Here is an 18236-nt window from a genome sequence, read left to right on the forward strand (position 1 = left end):
TGCAGCACTATTTACTATAGCCAGGTCATCGAAGCAACCTAAATGTTCACTGACAGATGAATGAATAAGAAGATGTGGTACATATATACAATGGAATATTACTCAGCCATAAAAAGGAAAGAAAGTGGGTCACTTGTAGAGGCGTGGATGGACCTAGAGACTGTCATACAGAGTGAAGTAAGTCATAAAGACAAAAACAAATATCGTATATTAATGCATATATGTGGAATCTAGAAAAATGGTATAGATGAATGGGTTTGCAAAGCAGAAATGGAGACAAAGATGTAGAGAACAAACGTATGGACACCAAGGGGTGAAAGCAGGGAGGTGGTGGTGGTGGTGTGATGAATTGGAAGATTGGGATTGATATATATACACTAATATGTATAAAATAGATAACTGATAAGAACCTTCTGTATAAAATAAATAAATAAATAAAATACTTACATGACAAAAAAAAAAGTCAAACTTCCAGTTATAAGATAAATAAGTCATAGGGATGTATGACATAGGGATATATAACATGATGACTACAATTAATACTGTGGTATGATATATAGGAAAGTTGCTGAGAGTAAATTGTAAGAGTTCTCATCACAAGGAGCAATCTTTTTTTTCTTTTTATTGTATCTATATGAGATGGTGAAAGTTAACTAAACCTATTGTGGTAATCATTTCACAATATATGTAAATCAAACCATCATGTTGTACACCTTATTCTTATACAGTGATGTATGTCAACTATTTCTCAATAAAACTGGAAAAAAAAAAGAATAAATATAAAGAAAAAGATAAACATCTGAGGCAATTTCAGATGGAGGTAAGTACTATGAAGTAAAAGAAAGCAGGATGAGGGGAAAAGGAGGGAAGGTTGTATCCTAAACAGGATGGTTGGTCAAGGATTGAGATGATCAGAAGTAAGCAGAGTCCTCAAGGAAGTGAGAAATGTCTGGGGAAAAATCATTCAATGCAGTGGGAACTTCAGATCTAGAACCTTGAATCCTGAGCTCATGCTAGGGCTGGAAATCCAATGGCTGATAAAAACTAATGGGATACCTAACCTCAAGGAGCTTACAGCCCCGTGAGAGAATCAATGAATCTTAATAAAATTAATCACACTTCAAATGCAAAGCTCCAATCATGGTGATTTTGCTCAGCAGGAACCATTGACATGTTTGGTTATATTAGAGGTGGGGGGCGGGTATAATTGGCACAGGATCCCGATTTGCTTTTCATGGAGATAACTAGATTATACTTGACTGCTATGTGCAGGAGACTGATAGTCTAATCTCAGAACAGAATGCAGGCAATACACCGCCACTGAGAATGAGAGCAAACCAGAAGAGTGGGCTCTGGCCGGGACGGCAAAGGCAGCAAATGGCTGAAGACCTGAGAGAAGAGAGTGATTTAGTTGATGCCTATAGCAATGAGATACAGTAAACATTGGAATCTTCCATCTCAGAGCTGAAGAGAACCCATAAGATGACCAGTTCCAGGACTTGAGAGAAGTGAAATGTATGTGTGTGTGTTTGTGTGTGTGTGTATGTGTGTGAATGAGAAAGAGAGATTTATTTCTTCCCTTAAAGTCAACACAGGATAGAAAACTCAAAATTACTGAAGACAGAACATTTTCATAAAAATCAGCAGTGATTCCAGTTCCCAGAAATAGACACTGATAATATTACAGTTTACTTCTTTCCAGGTTTTCCTCAACACAATTTTTTTACACAGTTGATATTGTACTACATACGCAATTTTGTGCTGTTTTTATTCCCCACTTCACCTCATAATATAACTTTATAAAACAAATAACATCTCCATGTCATTCATATTAATTATACTCCTCATTTGTCACATAAGGTAACAAAGACTGGAGAATTGACCCTTGACCAAAACCTCACAGTTAACAAGGGGTCAAGCCTTCTGCCCCACAGTGCAGCATTTCCAAGCCTACATCCCAGATCCTGAAGTCATGTGTCTAATGTGTAATACATTTCTAGACCCTCTATCTGGGATATACATGTCTTCTAATATAGGCTGTCATTAAATAAAATATACAGTAATGATCTTTTAATTAATAAAAAAGTTATGAAAATAAGTATGAAACAGGTACCAGAAGGTCAAAGTGGACATATTACCTATATTATGTGACCTTACAATATATAATTGCACATAATATTGTGAAATACTTTCTACCACCTCATAAAATGGTGTGCTGTGGTTTAGCAGAGAATCTCCTTGTAACCTTTTAAAAATAGTATCTATTAGATCTAACAGTATAAATGTTATAGTGTAACTATCTTATGGACTGTAACCCAAACATTTCTACATGTTAACTCTGTTCTATGTAGAAGAAAAACATCTGGAAAATGTGAAAAAAAAATTATATTTTGAAAATTTTCTGTCCATAATTATCACTGTAAAAGACTGTATTACATTTGATGTATCATAATTTTTTAAAAATTTTCCTTAGATTGGACATTTCTAATGCTTATAAGGTCTTGCGAGTATAGACAATAATATAATGAACAGCTTAACATTTAGAATCATTTTGGTCGATTTAGATTAATCGTAGGAGTAGGAGTAACCATTTACTTGGTTAAAAAGCCCATGACACTCATTTGCAACAATGTGGTTGGACCTATAGGGTATTATGCTTAGTGAAATAAGGCAGGCAGAGAAAGAAAAATACTCTGTGTTATCCCTTGTATGTGGAACCTAAAAAATAAGACAAATGAATGAATATAACAAAACAGAAACAGACTCACAGAGAACAAACTAGTGGCTACCAGTGGGGAGACGGAAGCAGGAAGAGGCAAGATAAGGGTAGTGGATTAAGAAGTACAAAATACTATGTATAAAATAGTTAAGCAATAAGGATATACTGCACAGAGCATAGAAATATAGACATTATTTTTTTGTAACTTTCAATGGAATATAATCTATTAGCAATTGAATCACCATGTTGTACACCTGAAATTAATATAATATTGTGAATCAACTCTACTTCAATTTTAAAAAAAAAGCTTATGACTCTTTACTACATTTCTTAAATCTTCTTTCCACTTGGAACATCCTTTTCCCTAATCTTTGTCTCTAAATCGTAATCACTTTCAAGGGCCCAAAAAACTATGCTGTCTACCTTGACCATTTTCCTGCCTCGTCCTCCTCTTAAGACAGAAGGCAGCCTCCTCCCATGCAAGCGCCCATAGCACAGTTTTCATGAGAGGGGTGTGCTTCATTCTAAACACACTGAATTAATGATATGTATATATGTGTCTATTAACAGATTGTAGGCTACCCGAGAGGCTGTTTCTTGTTCTCCCTCATAACTTCCCCTAGAGATTTTCCATTATTTCAGGCTCTCTTCTGTATTTTGTTTGTATTTTACAAAGAGTTCCTATGCCTTTGGAGTAGAGGTCAGAGTCAGAGATGGGAGAAGCTTGTCATACCAGATCAGTATAAAATCTTGACAAGAAAACCTAAGGATTCTTATTTCTTTCGCCCTCTGAAAAAAGAATAAGAAAATATTTTCATATGTGTTGCAACATCTCAAACTGAAAAAAGAATAAGAAAATATATATATATGTGTTGTAACATCTCAAAATGAGGGCTAAGTTTCATCCAAAAGGCAGTGAGCAATATTACCGCAGAAGATTTGGAAATCTGGTTTTATAAACAGGATGTCTGGGAGATCCAGGAGAGAGTTTGGGTTCTAACTCTACTTTTGTCTCGATAAGTCATTTTAAGGATATAGCTGTTCTGAGCCTATTTTTCCAAAATGAGACATTAATTTTTGCCTCATAAGTTTTGGTTAATCTGGGGTTAATTTTTGCCTCATAATTTGCATCTCATATTAAAAAATGAAACAGTAATTCCCTGGCAGTCCAGTGGTTAGGACTCCATGCTTTCACTGCCAAGGGCCCAGGTTCAATCCCTGAATGGGGAACTAAGATTCCCCCAACCCGTGCAGCACCACCAAAAACAGAAAAGAGAAAAAAAAAAAGGCATGTACCTTAGCTGTGATCTGAGCTTCCCATTCTCTTTCAGACAGGAAATTAAACCTTTCCCTCCCCAATAATGCATTTCTAATTCTGGTCTTAGACAATCACCATACTTGGTCATTCTACATCCAACACACACGCACACACACACAGACACACAGACACACCCCATGCGTCTTGCAACTGCGGCTGGTTACTATGAAGTCGTATTTCGGCCCAAAGAGAGAAAAATCTGAAACCAATTTCAGAACCAAGAGGAAATTTTATTCATAGGAGTATTTCTATTACCCAGTCTGCTCAGCTATAATGTTAGGGCAACATTTTTGCCTTCAAATCAGCTTTCCTTATTTCCAGAGAACATTTTACTTTCTCCATCGTTAAGCCACTTTTCTTTAATCTTTGTGTAAAGTTCTCTATGGCTTTGCAAAGTTCCTCACTCTCCTGAAAGGCAAGCTGAAGAAAGAACATTTTTTGAAGTTAACAGTTTAAGAACTGAGACTCAGCTCTACACTCGGAAGCTAATGAGTAGTGGTTTTTTTGGGTTTTTTTTGGTTTTTTTGTTTTGTGGTAGGCGGGCCTCCCTCTGTTGCGGCCCCTCCCGTTGCGGAGCACAGGCTCCGGACGCGCAGGCTCAGCGGCCACGGCTCACGGGCCCAGCCGCTCCGCGGCACGTGGGATCCTCCCGGACCGGGGCGCGAACCCGGTTCCCCTGCATCGGCAGGCGGACGCGCAACCACTGCGCCACCAGGGAAGCCCATGAGTAGTGTTTAGGTGCCCAAATGGGGGCTCAGAACAAGGCTAGCTTCAGTATGGATCTGGGTCTTCAACATGATGAATCATTTAAATTTGCAGGATGGCTGGAGGCTGCCTAGGGCCCCTTTCAGGATGCTGCCAAGTGTCCCTCTCTTCCCCCTGGGGTACAGATATATATATAAAATCTTGCAACTTGGTGTGTCTTGGGGGAAGTTATCACTGCCTGCCCCTGGGGTACTTTTTTATTTTCTGAAAATAAAATTTAGTGGCTTAAATCTACTTGTCATCCCAGTAATAAATACAGACTGAGAGAGGAGTCTCAATGATAATGGATATGTTCAGCATTTTTGTGATTTTTTTTTTGAAGTCTAGAAAAATTTTAGAGACTTTTCACAGCAATACTTCCAAGTCTAAGACATAAGTTTATGTACCTTGCTCTTTAAAGCACATGAGACAACAACCCCTACCAAAAGGGCCTCATGAGGTATTAATGATGATGGTGGAGAATGGGAATTCATATACAAAAACGTGAGTTACTAGTTTATAGGCCCCACCCTACAATCAGGCCAAGACCAATCCATTCAAAGACATTCCAAATGGAACAGCTATTTACTGAGCATATGCCAAGAGCGGCACCAGGCCCTGAAGGCACAGCTATGAATAAGACAGAAAAGAGCCCACTCTTACCAGTGCCTTCTCCAACTCCAACTCAGCTGGTTTGGGAGCTTCTCGGATCAACTCACAGACTGGAAGGGTACTGCTCCACTCCCCATCAATGCACTGTTGGTGCTGTGTGCCCACCAGACAGTACCTGGACACAAGGTAGAATGGCAACAACATTTACACTTCCACTTCTTGAACTGGGCCACTAAAGCTGGTTTTATGTAACAGTATTTCAGTACTTCACACTGTAATAGACTCTACTTTTCTGCCCCAGAGCCCTAATGCACACTTAAGTTATCTCAATATTACAAAGCAGTCATAAAGTAAAACCACTCTCCTGCGGGTGGAGAGGACCCAAGTGATGAGTCAGACTGTAAGACATGGAAGAGTGAAAAATTCTAAATATGTGTTTTTATGCACACAGTTTTTGGGTGGGAAGGGTGAGGGAGGAACCTCTTCATTGTTCAGTAACTTTAAAAAAGCATCTGTCATCTATGCTCTAAAAAGGAGTAGAAAGCTAGAGACAGCCTTCAAATAAATCTTGGGGAACTGCTTAAAAGGAGCCTCAGCTCTTAATCAGAAAAACATGAGAGTTGATGGCAAAATGCATTGGAGGTAAAAAATGAGATTGAAATGCCAGTGAGGTCACATGACTCTGAGTTAATAAGATTGAGGCCAGGGAAAGAAAAGGTTAGGAGCTCTGTAAGCGGGTGACTGGGCAGTCTAAGTTAAGGTTAGACTTTAATTACTATGTCCTAAGGATCTCTATTCTAAATACTTCTATTTCTGTACTTCCATATATTCTGTGGTTTTTTTGAGTTTTTTGTTCTGAGACTGTTTAGAAAAACATATTTTTTTGGGAGGGGTGGCTGCACTGGGTCTTTTGCTGTGCGCGGGCTTTCTCTGGCTGCGGCGAGCGGGGGCTACACTTCGTTGCGGTGTGCGGACTTCTCATTGCAGTGGCTTCTCTTGTTGCAGAGCACAGACTCTAGGCACGCGGGCTTCAGTAGTTGTGGCACACGGGCTCAGTAGTTGTGGCACACGAGCTCTAGACCGCAGGCTCAGTAGTTGTAGCGCACAGGCTTAGTTGCTCCAGGGCATGTGGGATCTTCCTGGGCCAGGGCTCGAACCCGTGTCCCCTGTATTGGCAGGTGGATTTTTAACCACTACGCCACCAGGGAAGCCCCAGAAAAACATACATTTTAAATATTTTATCTTGTCTTAGCTTAGAGAAAAAAGAGTGATACTTCTATTAGGATAAATAGGAGGATCAGTCTGTCTTCTAGGGCTTGGAGAGAGCTGGCAGCGGGCTAAAGCAGCTCTCAAAATCAGAATGAGCAGGACTTCCCTGGTGGCAAGGTAGTTAAGAATCCACCTGCCAATGCAGGGGACACAGGTTCGAGCCCTGGTCCGAGAAGATCCCACGTGCCGTGGAGCAACTAAGCCCGTGCGTCACAACTACTGTGCCTGTGTTCTAGAGCCTGTGAGCCACAGCTACTGAGCCCACGTGCCACATCTACTGAAGCCCACAGGCCTAGAACCCGGGCTCCGCAACAAGAGAAGCCACCGCAATGAGAAGCCCACGCACTGCAATAAAGAGTAGCCCCCGATCTCTGCAACTAGAGAAAGCCCACGCACAGCAACAAAGATGCAATGCAGCCAAAAATAAATAAATAAATTTTTTTTAAAAGTAAAAAAATCAATTCAAAAAAATATATATCAGAATGTGCTAGGTAATCAGGGGACTAGGTTGAGACACACTGGGTCTTTTCCAAAACAAGGCTACTAGTCAATGGGCAAGGTCTCATATTTAAAAGGCTGCAATACACTTACCTCGCTTCACAGTAATAAGTAATGGTAGATCCCGAGTTGAAATCTATTCCTTCAAAATAGCCATGAGTTGGATTCTCAGGAGGGCCACAGTCTCCTGAGAGACAGGAGTATAAGAATGACAGCTGTGAAGTCCAGTAATGTTCAATTAACAATGCCAGGCCCCTAAGTGCAACTGTGTAGGTCAGCACCTGCCACCTTCACAGCAGCCCATGTGGGATCTGGGACATGTTCTCCATTCATTTCCTTCTGGTCAAATCATATTTATCCATGAGAAAGACTCCCTCCCCTGGCTCATTCTCTGAGTCATTAGTGATGTGAGAGTACTTTGTGATTGGCAGGAACTTGAGGAAAGGAAGGTTAAGTTGTAGAGATGCTAATTGTCAGTGTACAAGAAGCGAAAAATTAGGCTATAGGTAGAGATGGAAGAAGTAACTCCTGAAACAGTAAATAGTGTGAGCTCAAATGGAGGTTGACTACCCCTGTGTGACAGTTGTACCATATGAGAGATTCAGCAAAAAACGGAGAACAGAGCTGCGAGGAAAGAGGATGAGTCTGTAAACTTATGGAAAGAGAGTTGGACAAGGTACTAGATGTTGTGAGTTTTGGTTTTGGCTCTTCCCCTGACCACATGGCATGAAAGAAGCCATTTTACCTTTCTCAGCTTCCTTCTTTTTTAAAAATTAATTAATTAATTTTTTTTTTTTTTTTTTTTTTTGGCTGCATTGATTCTTCGTTGCTGCACACAGGCTTTTTCTAGTTGTGGCGAGCGGGGGCTACTCTTCGTTGCAGTGTGCAGGCTTCTCACTGCAGTGGCTTCTGTTGTGGTGGAGCACGGGCTCTAGGCCCGCAGGCTTCAGTTGTTGTAGCACGTGGGCTCAGTAGTTGTGGCTCTTGGGCTTTAGAGCGCAGGCTCGGTAGTTGTGGCGCATGGGCTTAGTTGCTCTGTGGCACGTGGGGTCTTCCCGGACCAGGGCTGGAACCCATGTCCGCTGCACTGGCAGGTGGATTCTTAACCACTGTGCCACCAGGGAAGTCCTCAGCTTCCTTCTTAATCTATAAGATGAGCAGGCTAAATAATATTATCCCTAAGGTCCCTTTCATCTCTGAGGTTATATGAGTCTAAACTTGTTGATCAAGATTAATGGCTAGGGGCTTCCCTTCCCTGGTGGCGCAGTGGTTGAGAGCCCACCTGCCAATGCAGGGGACTCGGGTTCGTGCCCCGGTCTAGGAGGACCCCACATGCCGCGGAGCGGCTAGGCCCGTGAGCCATGGTCGCTGAGCCTGTGTGTCCGGAGGCCGTACTCCACAACGGGAGAGTCCACAGCAGGGAGAGGCCCGCATACCACCAAAAAAAAAAAAAAAAAAAAAAAAAAAGATTAACGGCTAAATTAAGAATAATTATGTAGTTATGTATTTATTGAAACACAAAGTCTTCAACAAAACAAATAGATAACTAAAACAGCAAAGCATAAAAGAGCATGTATAATATAATACCATTTTTGTAAAACACAGACACATACCAACATATATGAACAGGAAAAAAAAAGTCTGAAAATTATATACCAAAGTACTCTGTTATCTCTGGGTGGTAGGTTTGTAGGTAATTAAATGTTTTCTTCTTTTATTTTCTGTATTTTTCCACAACAGATGTATTACTTGAGCAGTTAATAAATAATTTTTAAAAGATCAAAACCTGAGTTCAAAAGTTGTGTGGAAGAAAGGACAAAGAATTTCAATGAGTTGATTAAGGAACTCCAGTGTCCCAAATGGACACCTCACCAAAGATATACAGATGGCCTATGAGAAGGTGCTCTATACCATATGTCATCAGCAAAATGCAAATTAAAACAACAGTGAGATACTATTACACATCTATTAGAATGGTCAGTCTCTGGAACACTGACAACACCAAATGCTGAGAAGGTTTTGGAACAACAGTATTCATACATTGCTGGTGGGAATTCAAAATGGTAGAGCCCCTTTGGAAGACAGTTTGGTGGTTTCTCACAAAACTAAATATACTCTGACCACATGATCTAACTCCCAAAGAAGGTGAAAACTTACATCATAGAAAAAAACCTTCACATGGATATTTTAGCAGTTTTATTCATAATTGTCAAAACTTGGAAGCAACCAAGATGTCCTTCAGAAAGTGAATGGATAAGTAAACTGTGGTACATCCAGAAATGAAACATTATTCAGCACTAAAAAGAAATGAGCTATCAAGCCATGAAAAGACATGGAGAAACCGTAAATGCATGTTACTAAGTGAAAGTAGACAAATTGAAAAGGCCACACAATGTATGATTCTAATTGTATGACATTCTGGAAAAGGCAAAACCATGGAAACAATAAAAAGATCAGTGGTTGAGAGGGGTGGGGGAAGTAAAGTGATAAATAAGCAGAGCACAGAGGATTTTTAGGGTGGTGAGAATACTCTGTATGAGATTATAATGATGTACGTATGTCATTATACATTGGTGCAAATCCATTGAATGTACAACACTAAGAGTGAAGTCTTAGGTAAACTATGGACTTTGAGTGATAATGATGTGTCAATGTAAGTCTATCAATTGTGGGTGACATTGATAATGGGGGGGGAGGCTGTGCATATGTGGGAACAGGGGCAATAGGGGGAATTTCTGTATCTTCCTCTCAATTTTATTAGAAACCTAAAACTGCTCTGAAAAAATAAAGTATTGAAATAAATAAATTTGCAATGTTAGATGTGTACCATTCCAAATGAGATTTTTAAATTAATTTTTTGTTTCCTATTTTTTAATTTAAAATTCTGGTTAGGAGTGCATTGTAATACCAAGTCTGCCTATCCAGGATCTTTTCTTTTATTCATGTCTTATTTTATGTCCTTTGGTAAATTTTCCTATAGGTCTCATGAATGGAATTATTTTTACATTTCAATATTCATCTGATAACTATTACTAGAAAGTGAAAACTGTTGATTTTTCAATATTTATTTTGTATCCAAGAATGAAGTTTTTAGTAGAATTTCTTGGATTTTTCAGGTATATTTTGCAAATAATGATATCCTATGACTCACCAATCATTCTAGGACTCTATCCTATAGAAATAGTAGCATAGACATAAAGATGTATGTGTATAGACATATATATACAATAACATTCATTTCATCATTGTTTGTAATAGCAAAAATATGGAAATATAATAAATGTTCATCAATATGAGAGATATGGAATAAATCATGGCATATCCACATGTAGTTAAAAAGCAGGAGGTAGAGCTATACGTACCGATCTGAAAAAGATTCCCATGTATATTGTTATATGAAAAAAGAAGCTATTTTAAAAATATGTATAGCAAAGTCCCATCTTTGTAGGTATATATGTGTGTTGGTGTGTGTGTGTGCATTTATTTAAAATATCTGTGTAAACATAAGAAAAAGTCATTAAACACATCCAACTAATTACCTCTGAGAGCTATGAACTGTAGTGATAAAAGGAGGTATTTTCAACTCTTATTTTATGTAATTTTGCAATGATGAGTTACGGTCTTTTTTCCCCCTGCTTTTGTTCATTTTTCAAAAAAAAAAAAAACGTTATTGCTTAATCTTGAAATTTTAAAAAAATATAGTCGGATGTCCCATACTACCCTGTGTTAGATCTAGTAGTACAGGAATCCTACTTGGGGTGGGAGGCGGGTGTTGTTTATTGTTTGGGTGCTGATCATTTCATTAGAATGCATTGCTTGTGTTGAGCCTGGCTCTTTCTTGGCTTCCTGCTAGATCATAAACCCTTCCCAGATACAAAAAAGAGGACAGCGTTGTGGGCATGTGGTGAATGGCTAGATTTTCACTGCCGATCAGTATCTTTGGGATTTGCACTTATTTTCTTTTATACTTACTGCTTTTGCAGACAGAAAAGGGAGGCACCCAGGTGTGGTTCTCTAGGCACCGGCTCCAATTGCTGCCCTTGAGGACGTAATGCTCATTGCACTTAAACGTGACAGTGTCATTCACATTCACAGGCTCCAAGGAACTAAACTCACCATTCACCAGCAAAGGGTCAGGACAGTGGCCCACTGAAGAAGAAAACAGGCAGAGATCTGAAAGGGCTAAACGGAAACCCACCACAGCAAAGGCTAGACCTCCCCAGGCTTCATCAAGAAAACTGAAAATGAGAAGTAAAACTGCACCTTTTAATATGGACTGCTACATGGTACGAAACCATAACAATGCAGAATGAGAAAAGACTGGGCTGCCCTTAACTGTGGTAGAAAATGTCTTGATCTTGCACAAGAGTGACAACTGACATTTGAACTTACTAAAATTAAGCATGTAATTGGAAATTGCCAGTAGCATGTTCATCATTCTCTTATGTTAAGCATTGCTCAAAATTCTTGAGCCCATGTTTGAGGCAAATGTTTCCTTCCCTTTCATCCTGTCAAATACACACATTAGTAATCATTTTTTACTTTGTTTTCTTTTGTTCTGCCCAGGTGGAAAAACAGGAGAATACAGAGGGATGTGAATTTGGTTCTATGAATAAAGGATAAATATACAGGTGTGCTTTAGGTATAAAGGAGAACTTTACACCCTAGGTTTAAAGGAGAACTAATCCATCTATTTCTAAAAACAGTATTAGCAAAGAGAATGTGGACTAATTATTCTCCATCTCTACAGACACCACAAATGAGTTTTATGAACCTGAACAAATCACTTAGATTTCAGTTATCACATTTGTAAATTGAGAACAAAAATTTTCCCATTTCAAAAATTATATGATGGGGCTTCCCTGATGGTGCAGTGGTTAGGAATCCACCTGCCAGTGCAGGGTACACGGGTTCGAGCCCTGGTCCAGGAAGATCCCACATGCTGCGGAGCAACTTAGCCCATGCACCACAAGTACTGAGCCTGCAATCCAGAGCCCCCGAGCCACAATTACTGAGCCCACGTGCCACAACTACTGAAGCCCGTACACCTAGAGCCTGTGTGCTCCACTACAGAAGCCTGCACACCACAACGAAGAGCAGCCCCCACTCACCACAACTAGAGAAAGCCCGCGTGCAGCAACGAAGACCCAACACAACCAAAAATAAAGTAAATAAAATAAATTTATTTTTAAAAAATTATATGATGGATGAAATGAAATGATAAGATATATTTACTTCAAAATAATAATGCAAAGCAGAATTGTAGATTTAAAAAGTCGTGTTGATCATACATATGAATTCATTTTACACTTCTGTCTTTTGTATATGTTTAAAATTTTTCATAACTTAAAAATTTTAAAGCAGTATGATATTAAACAAATGACAGCCCCCCCAAAAAAAGTAGTTTTAATATGTAGAAGAAATCCTTTCCTTCTTGTAGGGATGATTGCGTCTACTAATTCAACTAAATTAATACTAAGAGCTGATTATGTACCTACTAAGAGAAATTCCACAACTAGAGTGCTTTAAAAATGTATTACTAGAAGTTGAGAATTTTTTTTCTTATAAAGTCTTACCATGGCCTACTGGAGGTACAATATGAAAGAATACAGAGGGATGACAAGGTGAACAAAGAGCAGAAAGATCAAACTTGCGGTGGCATTCCATCCCTTAGATGCATTACAAAAAAGGGTTTTCTCTCCTACCAGGTGGTAGCCATTGTTACATAAGTAAGTCCCCAGAATTTGTCCTTCCCCCTCCTTTGCAACAAATATGCTATTGTCCACTGGGGGGAGTTCTGGACAGATCTCTGTTGGAGGGAAAAAAAAAACCACAACAGATTCGTTTGATGTATCACATGCCCTGAGGAAGCACTTACTAGATTCCCCATCCAAGTGTCTTTTGGCTTGATTATTAACTCTGATTCCTTGTACTCTTCCATGTCCATGTACATCCACATCCCTTCCTGCCCAAGGATTCCCAACGTTTTGTTTTCAAAAGGATAACAGGAGTTTTACTCAAGTTCAGCCATAAGTTATCCACTCCTAAAAAAAACAATCCCCTTTCCAAATAGTGGTCTGGGAGTTTATCAGAAATAAGACCTCTCAAGATTTTGAAATCGGTACATTTTTTGTTCCCAGAACAGAAAGGGAAAGTAGCAGATAATGACCCACTTCATAGAGCAAAATCATTAAATATTTACTATGCCCCTATTGAGTTCAGAGCATTAGGCCAAGTAATTTGAGATTTTTCAATGAAGGAAATATATTTTATAGACTTCAATTTCATTAAAACCCCAGATAGAATGCCTCAAAATCCACAAGCTGATATCACATGCCTTACAAACTGAGGTTTAGAAAAGCATACGTACCGTCTGAGGCAGAAATCAGCCACATACCCACAAGACAGCACATAAACCAAAAAAACATCTTGTGATCAAAATTGTTTGAACCGGGTTGGAAATAACCCAGACTGGGATCCTGGTTTAGATCAAAATAGGTCTTCTCACACCACTTGAGATCAGACCAACCACCTCCTTCCTAGAGAAGGGGTTGTCTTGATTTCTCTTCCCTGGAAGGAAAAAAAATTCTACAACAGGAAATAAGAGTAGCTGTAAGGAAGTTGGTACAAGGAGGGATTTTGCAAAAACCCAAAGGGGCGATAAAAAAGAGTTGCCAGTTTTAAAACTCAGTTTCAGAAATGGCCCAAGTGTTGCTTATGCAAATCCAGTTGACCAGTCCCTTTGAACTGCAGGCTGATCCTTCCTCAACAGATTTGGGCCAAATGGTCTTGCCATGACCTTCACATCTGTCGATATTTGCCAGTGTTTACAGTCCACCTTCTGCAACTCTCTCCAGCATTGTGGGTAGAGACGGGGAGGTGGGGGTGGAGGTGTGCATCCCTTGTGGTTTCCCAAGTAAAACCCAACTCTGGGTGCTACCTCCTCCCCCTTTCTCAAATACCAGGTATCCTAAGACTGTAAGCAGCATTGAAGACTGAAAGCTCAAGGAAGTCAACTAACCTTACCTGTCTCCAACCTTCCAGACCATATGGCTTCCCAGAAAGGAGCTGGTCCTGGCGGATCCCAAACTTGAGAAGGACTCCAAAGTCCTGCAGCAACACAATGTCCTCATTTGCCAGGTCTGCACCAGGCTTCCCATTCTGTGGTCTTCTGGGCAGGATTTGACCTGAGTCCAGAGTCAACCAAATGAGCTAAGAGAGAGATGAGGGGAATACTTTCGTCTTGGGAATGAAGCATGTAAAATTGCTTTTGGGTTCCCATAGCTTCTTGTTCATGATGATTACAGCTATTAGCTAGTTGTCTGTGCTCCAATTACACAACTGGGGTAAAATTCCTACAAAATCTTAAGTTTAAATAAAATAACAAATATAAAGCATAATAATAAATATAAAGCATACAAACACAGTAAGGTCTCAAATGTTATTCTCATCCCCACCCAATATCATTACTTTGTAATGATTTGTTCATGTCTTTCTCCCACACTAGACTATGTTAAAAAACAAAATTCAAGATCTAATTGGCTTTATTCAACAATTCATTAATCGGGCAGCACCCCACCTAGTAAACAGAAGGGCACTCTGAGGAGTTGTACAAAATGGAGGGTTTTTATAGAAGGAGAGTGGGGCAAGGAAGTTACTAGCAAAAGAAAAGGAAGAATTGTTTCAGGATAGGTCACCTGCTTTTGGGGAAAAAATGAGAGTCTAATCATGCAGATTACCTCATTACTGCTGACCAGAAAATTCCAGACTGGCCCAATTAAGAGTATATTCCTGGGGAAGGTCAAAATTGCAATTAGGTCAAGTATTAATATTAAATCTAGGTTTGGTATCAGGACTTTAGCACAGATGACGTCATTTGGGACCTGCGGTTCCCTCTTTAACAACTGTCAACAACTCTAGAACAGGGATTGTGCCTCATCTGTGTTTGCATTCCCTTCCTCTGCATTGCATAATGAAAAGTATTGATAGAATCGTCTGCTAAATGAATAAAGCAATGCAGAGTAAATGAAGAGTCACCCAGAAACTCTACCACAGCCCCTCAAATCCATACTGATAACTTATTTATTATATACTGCTTTTATGGTTTTTCTGTGTCTAGGTCAACTAATATGTGAGCTCCTATAGTGCAAGCATCTTTTAAAGTATAATTTTCAAAAAATTAATAACATGACATTCATGTAAATATAAAATGAACAAGGGTCAAAACTTTCACTCAACTCATTAATTAATGAGGGAACCATTAAGATGCTACAGTGAATTTAAAGAAGAATTTGAAGAACAGATATATAATATATAGTCAGTCAAAGGCATTCTAGGGCTTCCCTGGTGGCGCAGTGGTTGCGCGTCCCCTGCCGATGCAGGGGAACCGGGTTTGCGCCCCGGTCTGGGAGGATCCCACATGCCGCGGAGCGGCTGGGCCCGTGAGCCATGGCCGCTGAGGCTGCGCGTCCGGAGCAAAAAAAAAAAAAAAAAAAAAAAAGAGCACAAAGGCATTCTAAAATCACTTTTCTACTAGAAGCAAAACTGGTTAATATACAGGGCAACAAACTGTAATACTTGAAATCAGATTTTCTAACTGATGGAAATTAATTTAATCTCTACTGGACAGAATTCTTTTGCTTTGCCCTGATGGGGAATCATTTGCATTGTTCTCAGAAAAGAATCATTTGCATTCCTACCCATTTTCTACAAATTAACCTTTACTCTTATAAGAGAGTTGTAAAAAAGCCTAGTTAATAGAAAGTCAACCAAAATTACACACCCTTATGGAATCAATAATCCCTAAAGAGTGTCTACTAGGGAATACTCAGTAATTCATAAAAAAATGTCTCCAGTGATCTCTGTTTGCCTGGTTCCAAGTTCTGAGTAATTTTTAACATACCACATATTCTATGTCTTGAGGAATACATGTTCCTCAGTATCTAGTGTACATAATGTTTGTACAATAAATAATAAAAAATGAAAGAAAATTTTGTTTATTGCTACATAAACATGGGTATAAAATAGAGCATTATTACAGGAAATAATTGCAAATAAGTCTTTGTCTCAATGGCTTATTTTAGATTCAGAATGATCAGGACTTTAGAAAGGTACTATATTGCTTATAATACTGTCTTCCTAACATTTCTTCGTGAAATGTAAAAATATTTACACTAAGTGGGATATAGAGAGACTATAAATATCCTCACAAAGTTCAGGTCAGGTTTTATGGTCAAATAAATTAAAAGAAAACTTTGTTTTCAAAGCGTATTGAATTTTGAAATTCCATATAAGGGATTACATGTTTTATTATGAGTGTCCAAGGTAGAATAAACTAATAAATGAGCATTAACTGACCCTTCTAGACTGTTGAACAATTTGATCTAATCCAGATTGTTTCCTGGAGAACTAGGGGAATAAATCAGGTGCAGAAGTTGTACTCAGACTGGTTTGATTACTTTACAAAGGGATGGCGGCCAGTAATTAGCAGAAGAGATCAGAAGGTGAGGGCAGAGGGGTAGAAAAACAAAAGTCCGCAATGCCTAGGCTGGGGGAAGAGTTGTGGGGAGCTAAACAAGGGGAACACACCCTGTGATGTGTGTGTGTGTGTGATTTTAAGAGAATTGGGAAAAGATTTTTTAAAGTTCTACAGTATGTTACGAATGGATTTCCTTCGGTCTTCGTCAAGACAATTCAGAAAAGATCTAAATTGCTTCTCTGATTATTTTTTATTTACCGAGTTGATGTTTTTTGAATGCCTCACCAAGAAAAACCTGGGCCAGAAAAAAGTAGCTTTTATTCAGATTACATGAGAATAAAATATACAAATTTTAAAAAGGTCAAACTGTTCATGAAGCATTGTAGAATAAGCTTTGCTTGTGAGTCAAGACAGACATGCACTACAGCAAGATCAGACTTGATGAATGACAAATAGTGTGTCTTTAAGTGGTGGCAATATAACTCTTCAAAGACTACTGCTCACCTTGTTATGTCCCTTCAGACTTACTGCAAAGTGCCTATTACCTACTGAAGCAGATTGCTATTCATTCCCAAAATCCATTCCATCCTTCTTCTTTAGTAATTAAACCACAATTATAGCTGGCACAAGGTCACTTGGAATTTTTTTTTAAAAATACATTTCAGCCTGCCTGCAGTCATATATAGCCATGAGCTATGAGAATAAGTACTGCGTGCAACATTTAGAAAACACCCTTAAAGGAAGTTGGTGTACCCTTTTTGCTCCCTTTTTACTGACTGGAATGTAGACATGATTCCGGTAGCTTGAGTAGCTGTATTGTACTATGAGGTAGAATCCAGCACATTGTAGGTGAGAGTAACCTTCTGCATGTGTAAGGTGCTGTTATTTTGGATTTGGTGACACCTTCAGCTGAAACCAACTCTGATCTGAAACACTGATGAATACAAGAAAATAAGGGTCAACTGGTATTTGAGTGAAAGGACCCAGAAATTTAAATTTGGAAAAAAATGTTTACTAGACTTTACTAAATTGTGCCCAGAGGCTGTTTTCCATCCCATGCACAAATTTGAAAAAAGCAACGGATGAAAGAGCAAACCTAGGAAGTGAAAACTGAATGTAAACAATAAGGTAAGTGGATCACTAATGGAGAAAACCCAAACGGATAAACAAGCTAGTCCCTGAAAGTAGGCTGGATACTTGGTGAAGGGCATTACACTTTTTGAGGCGAGGTCCCATTAGATCTGGAATGCTCTTCCCAAGGGGCTCCTATGCTTCTGAAATTATTTTACTTAATTGTAAGGAGAAACTCACCTATAGAATCTGACTTAGTTTTCAAACGTGCAGTATCACATATACAACCAAAAAGCGTACTTAAATGTCTTTGGGAATTCAGAAGGGAGTTACTCTGCCCCAAATGCAGCTGGCTTAATGAGAATAAAAGAAGAAAGACTTTGTTCCCTTAAGTTTTTAAGAAAACGAAAACATTACTCTCCATGATTAGCAATGTTATCTTATTACAATCTATTCAAATTCTTAACTAATCCACAATGTCCAGTTAAAAAAAAGTGAGCATTTCAGAATCTCATATATTCCCCTTC

At 39.0% G+C, this 18236-nt stretch overlaps 2 protein-coding genes across 3 annotated transcripts in view; both read right to left on the reverse strand.

The window, feature by feature from the left end:
* Positions 1 to 4285: 4285 nt before the first annotated feature.
* Positions 4286 to 14019, reverse strand: C4BPB (complement component 4 binding protein beta). The gene is made up of 6 exons (XM_024133873.3): positions 13531 to 14019; positions 12811 to 12969; positions 11133 to 11333; positions 7254 to 7347; positions 5445 to 5568; positions 4286 to 4457 (listed from the first exon to the last, which is right to left on the reverse strand). The coding sequence occupies exons 1-6, from the start codon at positions 13586 to 13588 to the stop codon at positions 4314 to 4316; spliced, it is 780 nt and encodes a 259-aa protein (XP_023989641.1). The 5' UTR covers positions 13589 to 14019; the 3' UTR covers positions 4286 to 4313.
* Positions 14020 to 14091: 72 nt separating this feature from the next.
* PFKFB2 (6-phosphofructo-2-kinase/fructose-2,6-biphosphatase 2) overlaps positions 14092 to 18236 on the reverse strand; it is a 31965-nt gene continuing 27820 nt past the window's right edge. The window contains exon 18 of one of the 2 annotated variants that reach the window (XR_008617056.1): positions 14092 to 14372. The gene's annotated coding sequence lies outside the window, so the exon portion shown is untranslated. Of the gene's footprint in view, positions 14373 to 17192; positions 17573 to 18236 lie in introns of those variants that run through there. The other variant, XR_008617057.1, reaches the window with a different exon arrangement.

Source organism: Physeter macrocephalus, chromosome 4, assembly GCF_002837175.3.
Source record: "Physeter macrocephalus isolate SW-GA chromosome 4, ASM283717v5, whole genome shotgun sequence".
NCBI lineage: Eukaryota > Metazoa > Chordata > Mammalia > Artiodactyla > Physeteridae > Physeter > Physeter macrocephalus.

Bases quoted from the DNA above. Each gene is read 5' to 3' on its own strand.
- C4BPB (XM_024133873.3), bottom strand. From the start codon at position 13,588: ATGTTTTTTTGGTTTATGTGCTGTCTTGTGGGTATGTGGCTGATTTCT. The intron at 12,970-13,530 runs GTACGTATGCTT...TCCCTCCAACAG, and splicing joins GCTGATTTCTGCCTCAGACG to AGATCTGTCCAGAACTCCCC. The intron at 5,569-7,253 runs GTAAGTGTATTG...CCTTGTGTCCAG, and splicing joins ACTTATTACTGTGAAGCGAG to GTACTGTCTGGTGGGCACAC.